Source organism: Phoca vitulina, unplaced genomic scaffold (assembly GCF_004348235.1).
Source record: "Phoca vitulina isolate PV1807 unplaced genomic scaffold, GSC_HSeal_1.0 scaffold9, whole genome shotgun sequence".
Taxonomy (NCBI): domain Eukaryota; kingdom Metazoa; phylum Chordata; class Mammalia; order Carnivora; family Phocidae; genus Phoca; species Phoca vitulina.
The window spans coordinates 2,846,802-2,871,303 of record NW_022589712.1 but is presented as its reverse complement, the minus strand read 5'-3'; the positions used below and the strand labels follow the sequence as shown (position 1 = coordinate 2,871,303).

The following is a 24,502-nucleotide window of genomic DNA, read 5'->3' as shown; positions in this document are numbered from 1 at the left end:
GCACACACACACAGCATGCACACCACACTCTCTCTCACAGTATGCACACCACACACACACTCTCACACACACTCACAGCACACATACCACACACACACTCACATACACTCTCACACATACTGATGGCATTCACACCATTTGTACACAGTTGCAGCACGCACACCACACACAGACCTCCCTCGAGAGCTCGCCATCCCTCTTTGCCCTGCGTACCTCTTTGGAGAGCCGGCTGAAGAGGTCCCCTCCCCGCAGGAAGTCCAGGATCAGGTAGAGCTTTCCTTCCGTCTGAAAGGCTGTGGAAGGAGAGAGGGTTGGCATCCCAGGGGTCTGAGGACACAAGCGGGCTGCAGTGCCGGACATTCCAGAAACAGGGCTGGAGCCGGGCCGCAGGGGAGAGGGGGGAGGGCCTTGTTGGGCAGAACTCCAGGAAAGGGTCGGCAGGAATGAGTCTGTCTGTGTCCCCCGCTTTTATTAAGAGTCTAGAGGGTCACCTCTCTTCTTTCTTCTCCTCTCCTTTGGTCCCCCCTTCCTTTTTTAATCACAGAGGGGATGGAAAATACATGGAGGCCCATATCTGCAGGTTCCAACCTGCTCTATCACCACTACCCACGCTGGGCTCTGGGCACCACGGTGAGGTGTTCGGTGAGGAGCCGGATGATGGCTCTGACCGGTGTGGGCAAGCCTCCTTTCCTTCATGGAGCTGCATTCTGTACAGCGCCAGGTCAAGGCAACCCATCATTTGACCCCTTCTTTCATGAGGTGTTGGTGACCGGTCGGCCCCATGCATCGTACATCATGGCAAATGGGGCCCATGTTCTAGGTTTGATCACCATGAACTATAATTATGGGCCTGCTGTTTATACTTCCGGTCTTGCCCACCATTTAGCCAGGCATGCCTTGCTCCAAAGGGGGCTGAGTGTGCATGTGAGGGTCAAGAGAAACCAATCACCATTGACTCTTGATTCTCAGTTCGATGTGATTGATGATCTATCACTTGGCATCTATCTTACATACCTAGGAAGTGTGGCTGCAGGGGGTCCTGATATCCCTGCTTACTTGAAAACTTCTTATTTTCTAAAAGAAAATACTAGAAACATGATACGTGTTAGGGTTTCAGAAACAGTCTCTCACTAAAAAATCCTTGTCAGACTCATATAAAGTGAAGTATGGATTCAATCCTCTCTCCTAGGGCTTGACAGGCAGAGGAACAAGTATCTTTTGATCAGCCACAGAGCTGACATGGAAGACACATTTAGAAATCCTTGAAAGATGCTGTTTCTTCTTCAGAGAACCCCCTGGAAACCAGCTAAAGTGACACATGGGACTGGATCTGACAGCGGGGGCACAGGCAGCTGTGAGAGGGGGAGGTCGAGTCGGCCTCCCTGGGCGGCTGCAGGACAGAGCTCGGGCACCTGCCTGTGGCCACCGAGCCTCCCAGCAAATTCACAGCCACTGTCACTCCTACTGGCTTTGAAAGCATAAGCCACACACTTTCTACACGAGACTGAAGTGTTTTCTGAGAAATATCAGAAGGTAACCAGCAAAGAGCGAGAAGCCTCTGCCCTCCTACCTCTGAGCACGGCTTACACCTTTGCTTCGTCCTGATTCGTGGAAATGTCTCGGACAACCCCCACACCCGGCAAGGTGTGTGAAACCAACAAGGTAGGGTTTTTTTTTTTCTTCTATATTTCCCTCATATTAATTATTCGGTAGGGCAGTAAGAGTTAATGCCGTCTGGCGCCTCTCTTTCATTATTTTTAGTTTGAAGACTTCACTTACTGCTTCCCCGAGGAGGGAAACGATAGAAAGCCAACTCAGAGGAGTTTGTGGGTGCCGCACGCATGTGGCCACCAGAATCACTCTTATTTGATTGTGTCTCATTTCTCTTCCAGGAAACAGAAACAGTAACCTCCCTTGAGAGAAAGTTTTGAGGGTTCAATGAGCTACTCTCTTTAAAATGCTTGAAACATAGTATTCACTTAAAATAGAGAAGGTGATGCCATTCTGGTTAAAGCAATTACTGGGTCATAAAGCATTTTCTTCTAAAACAACACAAAAATATGTCACAGATTCACCCCAATCTAGACCAAGAGACCTTTTATTTATTTTTTTACTACTTTATCAATGATGATAATTTAATTAGTAACAAAGTATAGCCCCCTCACTTTAGTCTCTGGTTAAAACAGGGCATCTTGCTCCCTCAGAGCGGAAAAATGCAGAAGAGATCATGGGGCTGCAGAGGGAAGACAGCCCCACACCCTACAGGCCAGGCCCCGTGACAGGGAGGGCTCTTCTCCTGACCCAGTGCTGTTTCATTTTCCTTGGATTTGGGGAAGGTTGCTTAGGTCCTCTCAAAAGTAGGTTATGTTTTACTCTATTTACCATAATGAAGCTTTACAATGAAAGGGTGATTCACTTCTGCCAAAATGTCTCTCTCCATCTTCGACCTGACTCGGTCCCGAACTGCAAAACAGAAAAACAAAGGCTTTCAGGAGGGAGAAATGGGGTTCTAGAGAACAGGGAACATAAAACATTAGCTACAAACAACCTCCCCCAGTGTTTTGTTACAACAATTTTCAAGCAGACACAAAAGTTGAAACAGTAGGATAAATGATCACCCTTAAATCATCCACCTAGAGTCAACAGCTGTGGGCTTTCTGAACACGTGCTTTCCTTCTGGGTCTTTCTCTGTCTCTGTGTGTCTCTCTCTTCACACGTACATACATTGTAGCCAAAATTCTGACACAAAATCATGGACACTGTGATACTTGACTCCTAGCTGTGTTTGCAAGCAGCATTTCCTAGGAGTAAGGACAGGCTCTTACAGAACCCCTGAGACAACTGTCACCTCTAGGAAATTAACAATCATTCCACAATGTCATCTAATACCCAATCCATGGTCAACACCCCCCACCATGTCATTTACAGCTGTTAGTTTTCCCAGTGTGGGAGCCAGTCAAGGTTCACACATTCCGTTTGGTTGTTACATTTCTTTATTCTAGAATAGAATGGTCCCACAGTTTGGGTTGGTTTTTTTTTTTTCCTTCTTCATATTTTGTGGACTTTTTGGTCAGGCCAGGCCAGTTTCTTGTAGATTGTTCCATATTCTGGGTTTGTCTGATTGTTGCTTAACTGGTGGCTCTAACTTCTTTATTTCTTGCAAACTGAGGTTAGATCTGGAGGCTTTATAAGATGGAGGCTAAACATTTTCAGCAAATGGTGGTGCTGTGTACCTCTGATTGCAGCAGCTGAGCTGTGCTGCGGGACCCTCTCTAGGTGATGCTAAATTTGATGATGTGATTAAAGTGCCAAGTCCTCAGTCTCTTACTGTAAGGACCGGTATGTCCCTTTGTAAGTAATAAGTAACCTGCAGGGTGGTATTTGATAGAGAAGGTGATGCCATTCTGGTTAAAGAAATTACCAGGTCATAAAGCATTTTCTTCTAAAACAAGTGAGCTGTGGGCCCCTAATACTCCTTCATCCAAGAGTGTTAGCATATGCATATGAATGATCCTTGCTTGAGTCATTTAGGGCTGCAAAATGGGGATCTTCTCATTTCTGACGAACTGGAAATCAAGAGGAAAATTGCTTCTCTCTGTCCCTGAGGATAAGTAGGCATTAGGGATTTTTTATAAAAAATCAGTGTGTTTTAACCAATGACATCATTATTCTTTTCGATGCTGACATTGTCCAAAATGTAGCCATCTGAGAATATAGATGGAGTTAGTTTTAAGGCAAAAATAAACAAGCCAAATAGGATCACTGCTTGAGAATAAGAATAACTCCAAGATTCCCACAAGCAAATTGACTCACCAAGGGCAATGACTTTGTACTACCCCATGTGAGCAGAGGGAGAAAATCTCCTCCAATATTCCTACCAGGGACCAGTATAAATATTGCATTACCAGACAAGCATTTAATCCATCCCTATTTTGGCTTTGTGATGCATACTTTTAAAGTTTTATTTGGGAAATGCTTCCCAAAGAATGACTGTAATAAATAAAGGGGGAAATGACAAGCATTGGGGAGGATGGAGCAAGCAGTCAGAACACTTGTGCAGAAGCTGGTCGAACGTAGGATGGCACAGTCTCTGGAAAACAAAGTGCCTGCTCCTCAAAAGTTAAACGCAGAACTGCTATGTGACCCAGCAATTCCACTCCTAGTTTACACCCCAAAGAACTGAAGACGGGAACTCACACAGGTCCCTGCACACGCATGTTCACAGCCGCATTACTCACAACAGCCCACAGGTGGAAAGAACCCGAGCGCCTGTCAATGATGAACAGATAAACACAATGTGCCCTGCATTCACGGAGAGCAGACGAGGCTTGCCGCAGAGAGAAGCGGTGCTCCAGGCCAGGCCGGTTGGGGGCGCGGCCCGCCGGGGTGGGGTGCACCGTCCCTGCTGGAAACGACTCCAGCCTCGAGGAGAACACAGACCCCCGGGACACAAAGGAGACACAAAGCGGCGTTGGCTGGAAACGAGCTGTGAGCAAGAGCCGCGTGTGGGGACCGTCGCCCCAGGAACTGAGTGGAGCATGGCGCTCTCAGTGAAGCCGGTCGCTGGGCGTTTTAGTTAATGCAGCCTCGCACCGCTGAGCCCTGAGCCCCGAGTTTCAGATCCTGTTCCCCTCTGTGGGCGTGGTCATTGCGTGCAAGCCTTTTAGGAGGTTGCGGTGCAGACTTTAGTCTTGCCTTCCTGCTTCTCATTTGTGAGTCACCGTCGGGTGAGCTAGGCTTCGCTCAGTGTCCTCTCTGTCTCCCACGTAAACAGAAGGCGGGCCGCAGGACGCAGAGGTGAAGGTGCCGACAGCAGAGCACGGGCTCCCTGTGAGGCCAGGAGACGCTGACCCCGGGACAGGGCTGTCCCCCTGCTCCTCAGAAACGGGACCTCTGGACGGTGAAGGCACAGCTCTCCCCGCCGGGCCTGGAGTTTCCTTCTCCTCCTGCCCACTCCCTGTCCACTGTGTGTCGCTCTCCTCCGTGCGGCACGACCAGGCAAAGCTGCCGACTGCCGCCAGCGAGTAAGAGTCGGGGAGCCGTGTGCAGAGACGGCAGTGAGGGGCGCCCCCGGAGGCCTCTCCGTAGGTGGGGGAGCCGGGACGGGGTCTGGGGAAGCAGGAGAGACACCACGGGGAGGGCAGAGCCATCAGCTGCGGGCACATCCCGTGAGTGACTGTCCCTAATGCAGTTAGAAGCCTTTCTAAGCCACCTGCCGTGTGCACCTACACCTGTCACCACGCCCCAGGCCTGGGCTGCCTCCTCACAGCGAGGAGCTCAGCGCTGCATCCGGCCAGCCTCCTGGGGTGTCTTTACCTCAGCGGAGCGGGCCACGCTGACAGGGCCACGGGACGGCAGTCTTCTGTCCCCTGAGGTGTGTGCTCCTCTGGGAGAAGTCTCTGCTCCATCCACCGTCCCCCGACAAGATCCGGGGAAGCAGAGTAGCTAAGGAAAGGGGCCACCGCGTTCCTACACCCACCTAGCATCTCCTCGCAAGGCTTAGTCCTCAACGCTGGTTCAGAGCATCTAAAAATCCTCTAAATAGGATTGATCTTACCATTGTCTTAGACCTGTTTGGCGTGAGGAAGACTGTTTAGTCATATATCCGAATTCTGTGTTGGTAATGGAAACCAGAGGCCTTAAGAAGCCTGGTGAAAAAATTAGAAAAAGATCTTACATTTAAATTTCCAAGGAACTGTTAAGTTATAGCAGAAAACAAATTTCCTCCCTACATTTCATACAAAAATAAATCCCAGATCTATTAAAGAGTTAAGTGTTAAAAAAAATCAATCCATGAAAATGATAACAAAGAGGAATGGCCATCTGACGTCCGGGGGGGATCCGTCTCATAAAAACAATGGAGACATTGCACAGGGAAGAGGGAGAGATTGACTTACAAATGTCCACAGACCGGCCATCCGAGAGATTGTAACGTTAAAAGGCCAGCAAAGCACGTAGAGGTTGTGTGGGGCAAACAGGACGAGGGCCAGGAGGCTCCGTAAATGCAGGAGCCCTGAGTGATCGTAGAGACAGAGCTAACAGCTCAGCTGGGGAGACGCGTCCACACTCACACACGATGACAGCAACTCCGAGGTGTGCACAGCTCCTCCCCAGGTGCCAGGAGACAGGCTGTGTTCACACAGGGCACGGTTTCATCAGCGTTGACATGGCGTCCCCGACCGTCCGTGTCCGGGAACCCGCAGGGCAGTGGTTCCATAGAGCGGTGCCCCCCGGCCGTGAGACCACGTGCGGGGGCCCATCGCTCCCCAGGTCTGCGGATTCTGTCCAGCCGAGCAGAGCCCACGCCCCGCCCTCCCCGACGCCTCTCCCCGCCCCGCTGGTCGCCCTCGGGCCGGAGCCCGGGATGGCTGGAAAGGCCTGGGCCGGCGGCTCGGCCACGTGATGCAGCCACGGAGCATCCTGGCACGAAGAAAGACCCGGGCATGGACAGCAAATGCGTCGCCGCCTGGTGCGGTCTCCAGGCTGCCTCTGGGACAGCTCAGGCGCCGGGGGATTTTGATTCCTAAGACCTAGACGCATAAAAAAGAAAGCCCAGAGAGGTGCTTCCTCCATCCCTGCATTGCTACGGTGTCAGTGAGTCACAGAACCTGGGAGAGACGTTGCGAGCTGAGACTAGAGACCATGATGCCGGCCAGAGCGAAACGCCAGCAGCCGTCTGGCTGGGTGGTTCTAGGCTGGCGCAGAACCTGGGGTCAGGCCACGTTATCTCCCTGGGACTTTTATTCCTGGTATTTGACAGGTGAGTCTGGAATTGAGTGGGGTTGCTACTACGGATGTAAAAAGAAAAATGTTCTAAGCTATTTTGAGATTCATTAATAAACCATATGTATTGGGGATAAATGAAGACTTTTTGTATTTCAAACCAACCCTATAATTGTGGCTGCCCTGCAACGTGGAGGATTAGGGGGACGTGGTTTTCACAACTGGCTTTGGTCTGTACGGCCATCGGCATCCCCTGGGGCCAGCTGTGACCTTCATGTGTCCTTCAGCCATCATGGCCTGTGGCAGCCGCAAGCACTAAGATGAATGTGGAGATGCCCCAAAATTCCCCTATGGTGAAGGGCACGGTTTCCTTCCCAGGAAAACCGGGGAGGAGGTGCATTGTGCAATTACCACCATCTTCATGACTTCCAAGCAACACACTCCTTTAGACAACTTTAGATGTATCTACTCCTTTGTGCTCATGAAGAATTTAAAGTTTAAGACATTCCAACTTGTTAATTTGTTTACTCAACCACTTGGCCTGTTCTGGAGTTTTAGGAGTTAAAAAGGTGGCAAATGCCCCTTTCCATAGTAACAGAATATCTCGAAACCCATAGTCCTTTGAGATGTCCTGTCAAGTGAGAAACCAAAATGCAAGGCCTGTTTTTGCCGGCCAGCTTAATGGCTTGGCACCTTGGAGTGGAGAGGTGTTCAACCTCCATCCCCACCCTCCTACAAGTTCCCGGACTCCCCAAGAAATGGCCAGTCCAGTCTAAGAGCGCTAGTCGGAAATGCTCGAGTAGGATGGGAGTCCACGTGCAGGTGGGAGGTGAGCTCAGGATCGGCTCAGTGCTGTGACCACTCCTCACTGCTTCCTTCCCTTGCCCACAAAAACTCACTGGGTCTGAAATTATACCCCAAGCAGTCTTCTGGATGCAGACTAAAATCTGTCCTCACACAATACATTTTAATCTTCAAAGGTCAAATTCATAGCAAAAAGTGGCCTCCCGTGAGACGTTGTGTTGCTCGTGTTTGCCAGCCAAAACTCTGTACCATTCTTTAGTCCAGAGAAAAAAGAAAGGAAGAAAACTATAAATGATAAAAATAAAAAAATGGTAACCATGTTGGTTACCATACAAGGCCTCACTCCGCAAGATTTGTCTTTTTCTCTATACCAGGTTATTTAAAGAGAGGGGGACATGGTTACTTAAGTCACTTCTTGACTAAAGACTCTTTTTGTGGATGAATCCCCAGCCCGTTTCTCTTCCGCATTTACACTGCACAGGCATTACGATGACAAGGAGGGACAGTCATCTATTTCCTACTTTATAACCTATCTACAAGCCAAGAAACAGTCCTGGTAGGAACAAACAGACGAAGGACCCCAAAGTACACAGGCGCTGTAGGATAACGTGCCTGTTCCCTACGGATGATGTTTATCTAAGGTACAGGGGGCCTCCAGGAGGCCCGAGACAGACAAGCAAGGGAAGTGTAAGGGGGAGTCATTGTCATTTTACTTTTTGTCCCAGACCATGTGCTGGGAAATCACCCCTGAATCCTGAAAGCCCTAAGGACAACTGGCCGGCCGTGGCTTCCTGATATGGAAATGACAGCCTGGGTATGTGAGGGGACAGGCCGGGTCCCTGACGCCTGCTATCACGGGAGGAGCACCGGATTCCACAGCTGCAAACCATGGGACGATGGTGAGGGCGTCACTGCTCTGTGCCTTAGTGAGGACCATGACACCAGGAGGGGCACTTAGAATGTGTGCTTGCAACTTGCTTTACTCTCCTCCCCACCTTCCTAACCCCCCACCCCTGGAATTGGCAATTCTCCAAATGTGAACCAAATGACATTCATGAATTTGCCTGGAAATAAAATCTGTTCAAACTAAGGCGTTAATTGAAGCTGTTTCTGAGCAAGTCAGTGTCTTAGAATGAATCGTATCAGTGTAAGAGAAAAAGAATCAATATAACAGTGCGGGAAATAGCGTTCTGAGGTCTGAGGCCACCTGTCCTGAGTCAGACAGGGAACTAGCTCAAACGCCGTAATCAGGATGAATGTAACCGTGTGTGTCCACCCCGGCCACCGCACACCCAGCGCTCCCGGCCCATCTGCTGACAGTCCCGGGGATGTCATCAGAGTTCTACGTCATAAAGGAAGGACGAACGATGAGCAGAACAGCCCCAATCGGCGATCTGACGAGCTTGGAAGCGGCCAGGTCCCCACGGCCTCCGTCCTCGTGGCTGGCGGCCCTCCCACCCCTGCCGACAAACACATTTGCCATAACCATAACTGGCCAGGAGTCACGGAACTTGCTCAACAAAGAGATTTTGCCAGAATAATGTATTTTTCCCTTTAGAATCAACAGGACAGGACAGAATAACACTCATTTCCTTCAAAGCAGGGAAAGCCCACCTTCGGGCTTAGAAAGTTGACTTATAGGGAAGATGGTTGAAAAATGAGTTCTGCATGAAAACACAGGTGAAGTCCTATCAGGAAACTGCCATTGCAAAGAAGAACTCTTTCATGCAGGAAGCCCTTCCACGCGGTGGAGGATGGCCCAGGGAAAGGAGAGAGCGCTAACCAGGAGCTCTGCCGCGGGCCGTGTGTTTGGGCCCCTGGGCAGCTTCCGGTCCTTCGTGGCAATTAACGAACGTGGTGGTAGCTACAGACCCTGGGGCCGGAGGAAGACGAGATTCTTTCTAACCAGACGGCAATTAATGTCCAACCTCCCTCCTCACTCCTGCACGCAATCAGACCTACCCAAATCTAGACAGGAAAAGCCCTAACGCATCTCCAGGTTTCATGGAAAAAAGGAGCAGGGCTGAGGACAGCTGACCCTGGCCTTCGCCGTGCCTGCACCACCTGATGCACACCGTGGAGGTATTTCTCACGTCAGCAACACCACGAGGCAGGTACTCTCACGGGCATCACCCCATTCTAAGTAGGAGGGAGAGGCTCCCCACCGTGACACGGCCCGCAGAGGTGAAGCAAGATGCGCCCCAGGGCCCAGATGTGTGCTCCCGACCGCAGTATTGGGGTCCTCTCCCTTCTCGTGTTGACACCCAACCAGACCAACCGACCCAGAACCTTGGGGGTGGCCCCCGGCAGCAGAAGCCATGGAAGTCTCGCAGGTGATTCCAGCTGGGGCCACTCTTGGGAGCCACTGTTATTAACATGGGCGGCGGTCCCTACTTGCCGACTCACTAACCAGGGGATGGAGACCAGGCTGTCTTCATTCCTGGTCTCATGCTTGGGACCATGTTTACGGCCATTTGAGTCCCATTCCCTTACAACACGAATGGGGCATCAGCCTTTGGACTCGTGATGTTTGGAATGCTTTATATGGAATTATTACTGGAACAACTCAGTGTTGAGGACTGAATGCAGAGTTAGGAAAGAAGGGAAACATTTGCAAAGGGTCCTTAAGCCAGGAGGAAGCAAGCAGCCCTGCCCTGCAAGGCGGGAGGAGGTGCTGGAAGACAAGGCGGGGGCTGGGGAGGGGGGCGGCCAGCTCGTCACACCCTCAGATGTTGAGCAGTTGACATTTCCCTTATGATTGATGTGCCGCCTCCTTGAAGAAAGGGGCAGGTGCCGGACAGCTCCGAAGGTATGTAAAGATAAAAGAGAGCTGTCAGAAACCATTATCCTGCTGTCAAGTTATCTGGAATGTCACTGACAACAATTCTCTCTTCCGCACACACGACAGTCACCCGTGTTTTTGAGAAACAATCTGGAGTTTTATGACAATTCCCGCAAGTCCTCCGCCCCCTTTCCATGTTTACCTTCTCAGTGTGATTTCACTATTCGAATTCCTCGCATTTTCGCTCTGGGGGGTTGTCTGTACTTTCGGGTGTCGCTGGTGAGTGGGGAGCGTCACCCCACGGTCACCGTGCATTCCTTGTCTCTCTCGAACACTCTGCGGGATGACTAATCAGCTTGCAAACCGGGGCCCACGTGAAGGTGGAGAGGATCTGAAACACTCGGGCTCGTGGAATGCAGAGGTGGTGGAGCTCACGCGGATTTCAGTAATCCTTTGGGCGAAGCCTCTTCTTCCACGAGTGGGGAAGGAGGGAGGCTCAGAGGGCCTCGGCGCCCTCTCCCTCTGGTGCACAGACACCTGGCCTCCTTCCTGCACATACTCGGTCCTCCAACGACTCGAAGCACTGTTTTGTAAATCTTTTTACTTTCTTTTTAAAAATTCTTAATTTGAATTCAATTAATTAACATATAATGTATTATTAGTTTCAGAGGTAGAGTTTAGTGACTCATCAGTTGCGTATAACACCCAGTGCTCATTCCATCACATGCCCTCCTTAATGCCCATCACCCAGTTACCCCATCTCCCCACTCCCCTCCCCTCTAGTGACCCTCAGTGTGTTTCCTGAGATTAAGAGTCTCTTATGGTTTGTCTCCCTCTCTGATTTCATCTTGTTTTATTTTTTCCTCTCTTCCCCTATGGTCCTCTGTTTTGTTTCTTAAATTCCACATATCAGTGAGATCTTATGATACTTGTCTTTCTCTGACTGACTTATTTCGCTCAGCATAATACCCTCTAGTTCCATCCATGTCATTGCAAATGGCAAGATTTCATTTTTTTGATGACTGCCTAATACTCCATTGTATATACATATACCACCTTTTTATTGTCTCTTAAGAAAATAAATGTCAATTGCATTTCTGGAAAAAAATCTATTCTTTCGTGGTGGACCATTATGGAAAGCTGAAACAGTAAAGGATGTCAAATAATGTTTTGTTTGAAAGACAGCTTTTAAAGAAGCACAAGGACATGGGAAATCTTCCTATTCTTTTACACTTATATGGCTCATTCTCACGCATAAATACAATTTTACATCATCAAGCACATGCTCCAGAGTATTTTACAAATAACTTTACATTATAAAAAGTCAAACATGTTTTATTTTTGTTGAGAACTTAAAATATAGAGTATAGGGAGGAAAATAAAAGTTACTGGTAATCTTGAGACTGTTTTCATTTTGGCCTACTTCCTACTAGCATGACGTGTCTCTCCTACCTGCCCATATACGCACGGACCTGTACTGACGGAGATGCTAATGCATTTAACAACATGATGATCGCTCTGCAGACACAGCTTTCTGTCCTGTCTGACCCACGTAACACTGTGCCCAGGGCACTTTCTCAAGGACACTGGGTTGGATTACAAACAAATGTGGAGATGTGCATCCATGCAGGGTGAATCACTGAGCTGGAGTGCTTGGCACGAGCTGAGAGTTCAAGGTTAACGCTGACGGAGCGCAGGGTGAGCAGCGGGTTAACAGAGCAAAGTCGAGCTCCTTGACTGGACTTCGCACCTCCAGAGCCGGGGCACGGCCGCGGATTCCCTTCCAGCGGTTCCAGTGTCACTCCGACTTTCCTCCCTCTCCTCCCAGGGCAGGGGACGGTGAGGTCGTATTTGAGGGGAAGAAGGGACAGTTGTGATCAAAGGGAAAAGGAACCATTTAAGGTCCCAGCCTTGAACAACCTCCTTTGGAAGAACATTTGCTCTCCTTGGAATACCTAGGATGTGCACGTCTATATTTATATGGTTTACGTATTTCCTGGCCTAAACTGTTGGTTATCTTATTTGCCAGCCAATAGTAAGTGACGTGTGTGCAGAGAATGTTATATTCCTTGTATCGCCCCCTGAATGTACTTGCTGAGGACATTGTCTTAAGACCTAAGAACACACATGCGGCCTCGACATCTTTGAGCCTCACAGAGCCCCTTGCCCTTGACAGCTCCCCACCTTGCAGTTCCTGGATAAGCTGGAGCAGCTACACCCCCATCTGGTCCTCACCAGGCTTTAGCTCCCTACCAGCTTACAGAATGATTCAAACAGGCCCAGCACATCCTCCGCAGGCACTGGGGGCCACCTTGCCTTCTTGTTACTATAAAGCCTGCCTCCTCCAGCCTGTCCTCGGTGGCTCTGCTCCTCCCTCCTCCCTCTGCTCCTCCCGAGGCTGATGAGTGTATATGACCAATAAACTCTGCCGCACCTGCCCGGGGCCCGCTGTGTGTGCTGGGACATCTTACACTGCTTAGGGGACGAGCCCCTCCCTCACCAACGGGGAGAGCGGGCGGGGATCGGAGCGTAGCAGGTGCTCAGCTCTCCTGTGCTGTTGGCTATGAGACTGCGAGCCAGGAATGGGGATCTTGGATACGGTTTTATTTTGACACGTTTTTTTGAAACTGAGCAATCCAGTCTCACTGAGGATTCAGGCTGAGTTGTGGTCCACAGGCAGCCATACGACCTGCTTCTGCTTTCTTCCCTGATGAGCTTTTTTCCAAATCGTACGCCACAGCCGGACATATGTGGGAGAATGGTATTTACGCAATATGGCTTTCTCTCTGAAAATTGTGGAAATTTTGCAGGAATATGTTAAATGTCCAGGGAAATGTTTATACTGTTTATCGTCAGTCTGAAAGTAATGTGTCTGATATACTCCTTCAGAGACAACTTCAGAAATCACGTGATACGAAATAGAATGTGTATTTACGCAAACAGTCAGCAGAGCACGAACCACAGTTGGCATCTCAAACACAGCCAGCCCCCTCGTGAAATGCTCACCTTTCAAGGTAGCTTTCTTAAGAACTTTCATTGCATATAGTTGCCCAGCATCAGATCCCTTGGTCTTCCTCACCAGGAACACCTGATAAAGAGAGCACGCAACATCTGAGATTGGGAAGACTTGGAACTCATTGTCCTTATTTGATTCGACAAGGTGATATACAAGGGAGTTTAGGGAAAAAAATCCAATAAAATAAATACGTAAAATTTCCTCCAACATCTAGGCTGCTGGGACAAATGTCATCTAACTGACTGCAACTCTGTGATGAAAAGCATCATGTGTGTGTGTGAAGAATCATTTGTTTTTGGCACCACTAACTTTCTCCTAAACGTTTTCTAGCAAAGGTATTACCACCCTTCTGGAAAAAAAAAAAAGAGACCAGTTGTTTAGAAAAACAAATAATATTCTGAAATTTTAAGGGAGATCATTTGGTTTATTCTAAATATCCCTTTGTTAAGTCCTCGCTGGGAAGGCCACCATGCTAGTTCCTGCCAATCACATGGAATAGACTCTGATTCTCAAGATAATCTGGGTTCTCTTATTTTGAGCTTCCTTCACCCAAATTTTAGCTTTGAGCAGAGTTAAATTTATATAGAGTTTCTTTTTCTTTTTCTTTTTTTAAATAGAGTTAGTTTCTAAATGGCTCTTAGAGACACTTGTGTGGATCTTTAATGACATTTTTGAAACACATTTTGAGGTACAACATCAAGGAAAACCAAAAAGAAAATTGTTTGAGAAGCTGAGCGAGCTTAGGGTCACAGTCACGACTATTGAACAGAATGAGTAAATACACACACACACACACACACACACACACACACACACACACCCCTGGGGCATTGACGGTAGACGCAGAGATCCACTGGCATGATAGAAACCGCCACGCGGATGACGCTTGCTATCCAGGGCAGGGGCCACCACGAGGGTGACGGGGACCCACCCCCTCCCCAAAATGCCTGCCTCATGGACCCTCAAAGCCAGAAAGACCTGCCACTGCACATGCCTCCAGGGCTACAGCGTCTCCCGCGGGGGACAGAGACCGGTGTGTGGGGCCGGCGGGCGGGGCTGCAGCGTCACCCGCGGGGGACAGAGACCGGTGTGTGGGGCCGGCGGGCGGGGCTGCAGCGTCACCCATGGGGGACAGAGACCGACAGCTTCCCCCTCGGGGAGGAGAGCAAAGGGGAAGAAGATGGCTGAGGGCAGGTCTCCAGAGCAGAGGGTCTGCCGTCCCCACAGGACATGGCTTGGTCTGTTCCAGTGACCTGGAAGACACCAAGTCCCAGCAGAGGAACAGGGGTTCATGGGGTCGGTCCTCGGATCACTGTGTGCCCTGGAGCCCAGGCAGCTGCCTCCTGACCCTGAGCGGGTCCTGGCTCTGGGACAGCTCCTTCCCGACTGCTCTCAGGTCACAAATCGGGGTCAATGCCAACGACCCCTTGCCTCCCCCGGCCCACACAAAAATGAGGGCAAGAGGGCCAGGCCGGCCCCACTGGGTGCTGCCTCCAGGAATGAGGGGCCCAGGCAATCACGGACAATTAGAAGTAGAATCACCCCTTTCTATTGGATTCGGACTATTGCGTCACTGAGTGTTAATATTTATCTTTGGGGCACATTTGACATGTCTCTGTGTTGGCCGGATGAAGCAGGCTGTGATGCAGACTCCCAGGGAGAGAGTCTGGGGTCTCTCCCTCAGCGGGCACAGATGCACAGGACGAGACACAAGCCTGTGCGACAAGGGCTCTGCGGGGGAACGTCCGGCTGGGGACGAGCCTCCCGATGGGCAGGCAGAGCTGCCCCCAGTTGTCAGAAAGGCGGGGTGTGCAGAGAAAACTTTAGTGTCCGACATGTTGAGTCCTCTGACTCACGGGAAGTCATGGGCCCTGCGGTGTGTCCGCTCACGCTGTGGTCCCCGGTCCCCTCAGGTCTCCAAGCCCTGTCCCCGGCTGGCGCGGGCGAGTGAGCGAAGGGGAGTAGCAGGATGCAGGTGATGGGCAGCAAGCCAGTGAGCAGGTGGGAGAGGCTGGGGGCCCTCCTGAGGGGCCTGGGCCCGAGCCTCAGTGCCCAGCACCCTGGAAAGAAAGCTGCGCCCTGAAAGGCATGGGGGAGAGGGGGAGGGGTGTCTGTGGCAGGGAAGGGGTTGCTGGCTAAACAGCTGTGACTCTAGCAGAGAGGGACCTCTGGGGTCAGAGCACTGCGGAGCTGGAGCAAAACACTCCAGCTGAGCCCTGGCCGTGGGGCCGCGGGGGAGCCAGCCTGGGCCACTGAGTCACGGTGCAGAGAAGACGCGGTGGCTCCTTGTTCAAGCCCTCTGTGCGCCTCGGCTGGGGCCAGTAAACCTACTGACTCTTTACAGTGAAGCCTACTGGTTAGCCCCAAGACGAGGCATTCTTAGAACCAGAAGACCAGCAACAGCAATAAGACCCCTCTTCCAAAATGTGCAATATCAAAACCATCTTTTCTGCCTGCATTTTCATCCCTTTGTCCACCTGTTCTCTTGCAATATGAGGAGCGGGTGCATGACACACACGGAAACGTGCATGAGGGCAGACATAGGAGCTCGAGGACTAGTGGAAACCCCATCCCACTGAAGGCAACACCGGAAGCCGAGTTCATGGGGGCTGCCACCCACTAAGAGTATCGCAAATGATGTTAGATTTTGCATGATGCGTTGCACATCAAACCTTTTTCTCTATTGTATTTCAGGCTTTTAAAAATGAGATGATTGATAGTGATGGCAATTTGTACGCATCTGTTATTAAAAGAGTGCTTTTATTTTTGAAAAGAACGGGAAGAAATTCCATTCTTGCTGTGATTGTGAAGCCCCCACTATGCGTGGGGCCTGGGGGCTACGACTCGAACCACAGCGGGAGGGACCCCCTGGGCAAGCAGGGCCCGACAGGAGGTAAACAGAGCCTTGACGGCACGAACCACGGGCTCCTAAGTGCCACGAGTGAATGTGGTCACGAGCGAGGAGCTGGGCTCACGAGCCGTAGGTGACCGCTCCCAACCACCGCCCCACACCTCGTCCTCTGGTGCTGGACGCGCATCGGTCAGGAACACATTTGGACACAGTGAAATACATTCTGGATAATTCCAGCAATTTCAGCACTTAGTGGCCGTCTCTAATTCAGCTTTAACGGGCTCCCCATGTTGTTCTCGACTTCCTCTTCAGCAGCTCAGCATGTGACATGCAAGGACATTATGTGGGGACACACAGAGACAGATGCTGTGTCATCCTAAATCGCCCCAGATCTTCAGGTGTCATCGTGATCAGCAAAACCACTGCCTGATTCTCTCAGCGAACTTTTCGGCTCTCAGAGCTACAACGTCGCGATTGGTCTGCAGTGTTCTCCAACGCAGGAGCCGACTGGGTGGCGGCCGTGCCCTTTCAGAGGACGTTAGGGGGAAAATGTCCTCAAAAGGAAGATATTTAAAGACCCATTCTTATGTGCTACCAGTTAAGTGATAGGAAAGCAAGGGCATGTTTTTATTTGGTTTGATTCCTTCTTAGAATGTGGGAATTGTAATCTGCGTATTATTTTAAAGAAAAGAATGTTCCCATACAGATCCCTGGTGTTTATCCACGAGGAACACCAAGGAGCAGGCAAGGGGATGCGGAGGAGGGTGATGGCATCGCTTTTGGACTCTCCTGCCTGCAGACTCTCAAGGAGCGCCTGGTCTATACTACGCACCTGAGCGCCTGGTCTGCACCACACGCCTGAATACCTGAACACACTGTGCCACATCTTCCAGAGTTTCACTGCTTTCCCAATTCAATGCTTAAATCTCTTTGAGGACAAGGCTGTTTCTCCTGTCCAAGCACCACTGCTTCCTTTGCTCTCTGGACACCCCTGAAATCATGATGGCTTGACAATTTACTAACAACCAGACATGTTCTCCATTATTCCCAGCAAACTGCTCTGCAAACCAGTTAACTTGCTTCCTACACTTTGCAGGACTGACTTGGAGAGGAGAGCACGCGCTGCCCTCCGTGTGGTCCCGCATGGGGACCTGCAGGCTGCAGTCCCCACTGTCCCTCAGAGATGCTGCCCCTGGGAGTCATCCTCTGGGGCTTGGGGCTCCTTCTGTCCAGGGAACAGTCCTCTGGCTGCACAAGCAGATTCACAGCAGCTGAGGGAAGAGCCATCAGGGCCCCTCCCCTGGGCGGGATAGCAAAGGCATGCTGATGGACCCCGGGACAAGCCTGCCGTCGGAAGCAGGCATCAGTGCGAAGGCCAAGTGGCAGAGACAGCATTTTACTCCTTCCTGAATCTCCAGCATCTGCAATCGCTGCACGGAGGAAAGACAGAATGGAGGTACCCAGTGACAGGTGAACGGAGGGGCCCAGTGATAGGTGAACGGAGGGAACTCAGTGACAGGTGAACGGAGGGGCCCAGGGAGAGGTGAACAGAGGGGCCCAGTGACAGGTGAACGGAGGGGCCCAGTGACAGGTGAACGGAGGGGCCCAGTGACAGGTGAATGGAGGGGCCCAGTAACAGGTGAATGGAGGGGCCCAGTGACAGATGAATGGAGGGGCCCAGTGACAGGTGAACAGAGGGAACTCAGTGATAGGTGAAAGGAGGGGCCCAGTGACAGGTGAACGGAGGAGCCCAGGGAGAGGTGAACAAGAGGGGCCCAGTGACAGGTGAACGGAGGGGCCTGGTAACAGATGAATGGAGGGGCCCAGTGACAGGTGAACAGAGGGAATTCAGTGATAGGTGAAAGGAGGGGCCCAGTGACAGGTGAACGGAGGGGCCCAGGGAGAGGTGAACAGAGGGGCCCAGGGACGGGTGAACGGAGGGGCCCAGGGACAGGTGAATGGAGGGAACTCAGTGATATGTGAATGGAGGGGCCTGGTGACATGTGAACAGAGGGGCCCATTGACAGGTGAACGGAGGGTCCCAGTGATAGGTGAATGGAGGGGCCCAGTGACAGGTGAACAGAGGGAACTCAGTGATAGGTGAATGGAGGGGCCCCGTGACAGGTGAGCAGAGAGGCTCAGGGACAGGTGAGCAGAGAGGCCCAGGGACAGGTGAATGGAGGGGCCCAGTGACAGGTGAACAGAGGGGCCCAGGGAGAGGTGAACGGAAGAGCCCAGTGACAGGTGAATACAACCCGGGAATGCTGGAGTCCAGATTCACTCTCTTTGCTCTTGGGTGAAGAGGCAAGAAGTGAAATCTCTCTAACAGGAGCTTTCTGCAGGATGAAAACATTTAGTCTTGCCTTTTTTTTCTAGAGAGCAAAAGCAAGATGACTCCTGCATAAGGGCATACAGTTTTTAGTCACGGATGAAGAATAAAATACTATGCAGTGTTAGAACATGCGCTTTCCCCCTCGTCATTAGTTTTGCTTTTATAAAAAATTCCCAACAGAAGCCTCCCGTGGACAAATATAATTTGTATCTGTAGCTCTCTAGCGCCTGATGTTGGCTCCAAATATCGCAGGGCACTTCCGAGAGGTTTCCAGAGCCCTGTCCCGTGTGTTGGGCAACCCCCATCCACCGGGAGTCCTGGTCTTCAGCTCCGGGGCCAGGGCGGCACTGCCCGGTGGCCCTGGCCCCACACTCAGCCTGAGTCAAGCAGTGAGGGGAGGTTAGAACACCTGCACGCGTGGTTACTGCCTCTTGCTGTCACTTCTGGTGCTCTGGTTCCCTGCAGGGCCGTACGCACGCCGGCTTCGGTGCGCGTGCGAAGAGCAGGTGTGTGGTAGGCTGGGAGCAACTGCACGGAGCGCCACAGAGACGACCGTGCCAACCAGTCTGCCAAACACCAGTTGTTATTTCACTTGTTTTCCAAAGAATGGTCTTTTAAAGCAAAATTAAATTTCAAAATTTGAAATGTGGAGGGAATTGACAAATCCTTTTCTCCTTTCATGTGGAACCCTAGGTCTTGGAGGAGGGCACCTTCTAGGGCAGGTTCTGTCCAGTCGAGTTTCTGGACAGACCCCTAGAGCCCCAGACACGTGTCTCAGTCGGGCTCAGAAACGTCGTTCCACGGGTCTGTTCCCAAGGACCTGGAGACAGGGGTGGAGGGCGGCGCCCTCAATGAGGTCGGAGGGACCCCCGCCTGGGCCCTCACTGCAGACGAAGACGACTCGCCGGAGATTGTGCTCTGGAAACAACACGTGGGGAGTGTCTGTGAATTTGCTTGTCTCTATTCCGAAATCCTATTTCTTAGACAAAGAATGATGCCTTCTCTTTTTTTCTGACATTTCTAATTAACAGCCGCTATTCCATTACCACATAAATAGGCTCTGCCTTATGCTTTTAGTAACGCTCCTTACGCTGTGAGACACTGAAGTCTTCATTCCCTGCTTCCAAAAATACCTTATGATCCACATTAAAAAGCCATTTTTGTAGGACACGAAATTGTAAATATTGGAAATTTGGTGTGGTTCCAAACGAGTGTGTTTGTATATATATATCAGTGTATACACCTCCTTCCCATGTGGCCATACAAAAGTGGAAAACAAAACAGAAAGACTACCGTATACCCAGGCCAAAAGATAAGTTTTGCAAGCAATCAAATATTCATGGTGTGTAAGAGACTTTCCAGAACATCACTAATGCATTATTAGTTGTGCATTAAATCAACAGACACTAGATTTCATCTCGGCACAAAGTCCTCCGAAGAACGGAGAGATTTGGTGAATGTCCACGTTCCACACAAAACGACTCTTTTACAGGTCCAGGCCACCGTTCTGCTTGTGCCCCAGGGAAGGACTGTACCGCTCTTCTCAGGCCCCGATATTCCAGAAATCATGCCCTCAGAGTCTATGGATTTCTCACTGTTACACAGGGACACGGAGGAACCAGCACTGCAATGGAAGAACTCCCACGCTGTCGTCACTGAGGATCCCTTGGCATCCTGCCGGACTGGGATGTGGCCCGAGAGAAGGGCCGAGCACTCCTCATCCTGGGAGGGATCAGCCTGCACCACACCTTGACGGTGACACAGAAAGGGCACGATTCTGTGCGTAGATATAGCTGAGACAACGGCTGGGTGGGATCCAGTCTTCTTCAGTCATAGCATAACCACAAGGTTTATGCCATCCCCATTGTGTAGAGAGGGAAACTGAGGCTCAGAGAGAGAAATGCACAGCTGAGGAGAGGAGGCCAGCGGAGAGGCCCAGCCTCCCTGACTCCCGAGTGCCAGTCGCATGCTGGCCGCGAAGGGCGCTGCTTTCTTCCTTCTTGTCGAGTCTGCGCTTTTGGAGGGGCATTGGCTCAAGGTCAAGAACCGTCCTCACGGTCATGTTGGGTAGAGGCCTAGGGAACTCTGAAGGCCACGGTGTGGGGTATTCTCACGGGCCCACGCGATTGTGGTTCGCACAGCTGCGTGTGACAGAATCGTAACCGTGCAAAGTGCGTGTGGGTGGCAGTGAACACGGGACCCCGCAAACGGGGGGCTGCCCATGAGTCTCACTCCCTCAGCCTCAGGGCCGCGGCTCCCATGTTCACGAGCCAACCCAGCCATCGCTCATGTCCCCCGACCGACATTCAAGTGCTCTCCACCTTGGGATGGGGGACCTGCCACAGTGCGTGAGACTCACTCAGAGGGAATCAAAGCTCCAACTTACCTTTCCGTAGGATCCTTGTCCTAGAACTTTCAAGAGTTCAAACTGGGAAGGGTCGGCCTTCTCAAAGCCTTCCTTTACATGGTGGCTGATGTCGATCTCCTTGATGGCGCCTTCCTCCTGCAAGAGAGCGGTGGCACATGGTGAGTACACCCATCAGCAGGCTCCTCTGGACTCACCACACTTCCGTCCCACACTGAAGTTACGACACACTGGGTCATGTTATGGATTTTGAGGACCGCAGGGAAGGCAGGGAAAATCTCTTCTTGACCCTCAAGGTCTTCCAGCCGGACTGAGGATTAAATTTACATGAGACGGATTAATAGGAGATAAAAAATCAAAGTATTATTCCATGTGCACAGAGGCCCAATAACGAAGCTGAGACCTAGAGAAATGACCACAGCAGGCAGTTTTTATTCTTTTTTTTTAAGATTTTATTTATTTGAGAGAGAGAGAGAGCACAGACAGGGTGAGGGGAGAAGCAGGCTCCCCGCTGAGCAGGGAGCCCGATTCGGGGCTCAATCCCAAGACCCTGGGATCATGACCTGAGCCGAAGGCAGACGCTTAACCTACTGAGCCACCCAGGCGCCCCCAGTTTTTACTCTTTATAGACAAAGGGACAACAACAAATCTGTCAGGAATGGGCAAGACAAGGAAAGCTTGACTTTGGGAGCTTCAGTTAATTAGGAATTATAAGAGGATTTGGGCTGGGGCAGTAAACCGGGAAAAAGTAGCAAAGGCTCCTGTGTCTGGGGACAGGCTGTCTCTATTTCCTGGTGACGAAGGGTACCCTCCCCGGGGCGGGGGGTGGTTCTGTGACATGTGGGACATCACAGAGCTTTACGCCGTCATCCTTCTCTGTGCCTCTCAGGAAGCAGGCCAGGGGACTCTCGCTTGCTTCTTTTCCACATGGATATTTGTCATTTGGTCTCATCTCCAGGACTCGTCAGGAGCTCTCCACAAAATCCATTCTGTGTCCAACAGTTTGGGCAAAAGTTGGGATAGGGATGATTATGGGACCCGTGCGGCAGAATGAACCTCTGAGATCTGTCTCAATGTCAGCGGGGCTGTGCTGAAAAGGGCCGTTGGCAGGCTCCCTACGTGGCCGTGGTTTGTGAAACGCAGATGTGTGTCCGCCTCCTCCCTCCTAAAGGATACTTTGCCAGAGCTAATGCAAAGTGCATTCCGTTGGTCTCCCAGAGACTAACGGTCAGAAGAAGCAGTCAGACAAGATTTTTCTGCCAGTCCAGAAGCAAGATTTCCCAGTAGGAAAAAAAAAAAAAAAAAAGTCCTTGTTCTTTAAATTGACATGGACAGAAATCACTACGATTTTTCGTCAGAGAACTTCCTGTCCCCACAGATGCATCACTTCACTTACAACAGGGTGAATCCACCCAATGCCAGCAATCTGAAGTTGGGAAGCTGGGAAAGAGGCGTTTTTCCTGACAGTAGAGGCTCACTGTTGCTCAGTGCCTCGCTGTGCTTCTCTGGGACTCCCCTTCCAGCCCCTCCATCAGAGCACTCACCCCTGCTCTACCATCTTGGCATTGGGCGAGGTGTTGAAAAACAGCAGAATGGGCTGGCTGAAAAGCTCATCTAAAAATAGCGCCCAGTAATCACAAGCACATTGTGTTCTGGGCACTCAGGACTTCTCATTGTTTCTTTCATTCCTTAAGAAATTGTTTTGAAGTAGAGATTCAGTCCGAGTCAGGCCCAGAGCTACAAGTGTTAGAGATGGGTTTCCACTCCCGGGGCTCAGGGACACCACCCCTTCTCCCTGGAGTTAGTCGAAGAGCAGCTATTTTCAAGTGAAATCGTAATAGCAATAATTTACATGACAGGGGTCTCTCTAAAATGTACGGAGATTTCGGTTTCTCAAAAGTTACAAATTGTTCTACTTTATCTCTGCGTAACCAGTTTTGGACACCTTTGAAGCAGACCAAGGTCGTACGCGCCGCAAAACCTCACTGCAGGTCAGCAGCCTGGGCAGGAATGTTTGGCTTTTTCTCTTCCCATGGTTAAGAGGACGCTCCAATTTCTACATCTTTGAGGATTATTTGCCATTTTTGTAGAAACAGTGGTTTTTCTAATTGTGAACAGAAACAAATGAAAATAGCCAAAATGGATTCTTTTTGATCAGTTCCTAAGGTTCCTAGGAGCTCAGTTAGGAGACCAATTGGAATGTCATTGATTTGTGATCACTTCTTGAATAAATAAGTAAGGCTCGGGGGCAAAGGTCACCCAACTGGGGATTATATTTAGACTGTAGTCTGGGGTGGAGGTCACAGTTGAAGACATTCCCGCTTCGGCCTCAAGGCTCCTGGACCCGCAGACCCTGTAGGCTCAGGAGACCGAGCAGCTTCTGGAAGGAACGTCTCCACTTAGCACAGGAAGGGAAAGCGACCACGGGACCCTCAGCTTCACCGTGGTGCCTGGTTTCCCACAGAGACTGCACTCTGCAGGCCTGCAGCAGACTTCGATTTCCCACTCAGAAAACAAGGCCAGAGCCGAAGTTCAAAACACTTCTCCAAGTCCCCACAGACACATAGATGCTATGCTTCCCTGCTGTTGACTTGTCAACTGAAGAAAGAGATGGAAGACGATTGGTCCCTTAAGTGAGAACAAAGTGCCCCTTTCCTGTTAATGAAGCACTTTCCAGCAATGGGCCCACTGACCACCCTCTCCCCACGGCGTAGCCCGCTGGGAGTCCCCCAGAATTCCGATTTCCCTCCTGAATGAATTTCCATCACGCAGCCGCGGTAATTCAGCACCTGCATTACGAACAAGGTCATAATTTCCTGAATCCCGTCTTTCTGTGACTTCATTTTGGTAAGGGACACATTAACAGTCACAGTGCTGAATAGAGAGTCAAATTCAACACTGTCCTGGGCGCAGAGTGGGAGAGGGACAGTGTCCACTCAGATGGCCGAGGAGCCCGGGGACAACGGGGGCGTGCACTCTTGGCTTGGCCTCCAATCACACTTCACAGCACATGTGTGTTTCATGACGATTCCAGATCATTCCTCCTCTTCAGCTGCTCTTTGCGGAGAGCCAGAGGCCCACAGTGGCGGTAAGTGAGGTCACTCAACCTGCTAGGACACCGTCAGGTGGCATTCTTACAGTGGGAGCCCGCTGTGCCCAGTCCCTGGACATTCCCACCGTGTCCCCGCTCCTGGAGCGCCAGCCGGTGAAGCTGACTTCTCCTCCCTGTCCACCGCACCCCCTTCCATTTCAGAAGTTTACCTTCTTAACATTTCAAATCAAAGGCTTACAAACAAATCTCTCAGAACATTTCAAGTGTTGTGTATTCTTGCTGTCCAAGCATTTAGAGCAAACGTACCCAAAGCACATAGCTAGTTTCACCCCGAGAATGGCATCAGAAACCTCAGAACTCTCTTCCCCGATCACACTGCAATGCAGTTCATTTCCCACGTGAAATCACTAAGGTATTTAAGAGCAAAGACTCTCAGTTATCCCTAAGGAACCAAGAGTGTCACATTTTAGATTTCAGAATTTTGCATTTGTAGTGACATTTTGGCTTGAATTTGCCTGAGGATACTTTGCTTTTCTCTTTCCCCAGAACTTAAAAGAAAAAAAGAGGGGAGGGGAAG

The 24,502-nt window shown here is 50.8% G+C and overlaps 1 protein-coding gene across 6 annotated transcripts in view; it reads right to left on the bottom strand.

The window, feature by feature from the left end:
• RPS6KA2 (ribosomal protein S6 kinase A2) overlaps positions 1 to 24,502 on the bottom strand; it is a 346,717-nt gene that overhangs the window by 70,948 nt on the left and 251,267 nt on the right. For all 6 annotated transcript variants that reach the window (XM_032407492.1, XM_032407494.1, XM_032407495.1 and 3 more), the window contains 4 exons: positions 20,895 to 21,011; positions 13,316 to 13,397; positions 2,383 to 2,463; positions 214 to 293 (listed from right to left, as the gene is read on the bottom strand). In XM_032407492.1, the coding sequence (XP_032263383.1) occupies positions 214 to 293; positions 2,383 to 2,463; positions 13,316 to 13,397; positions 20,895 to 21,011 (360 nt within the window). The remainder of the gene's footprint in view (positions 1 to 213; positions 294 to 2,382; positions 2,464 to 13,315; positions 13,398 to 20,894; positions 21,012 to 24,502) is intronic.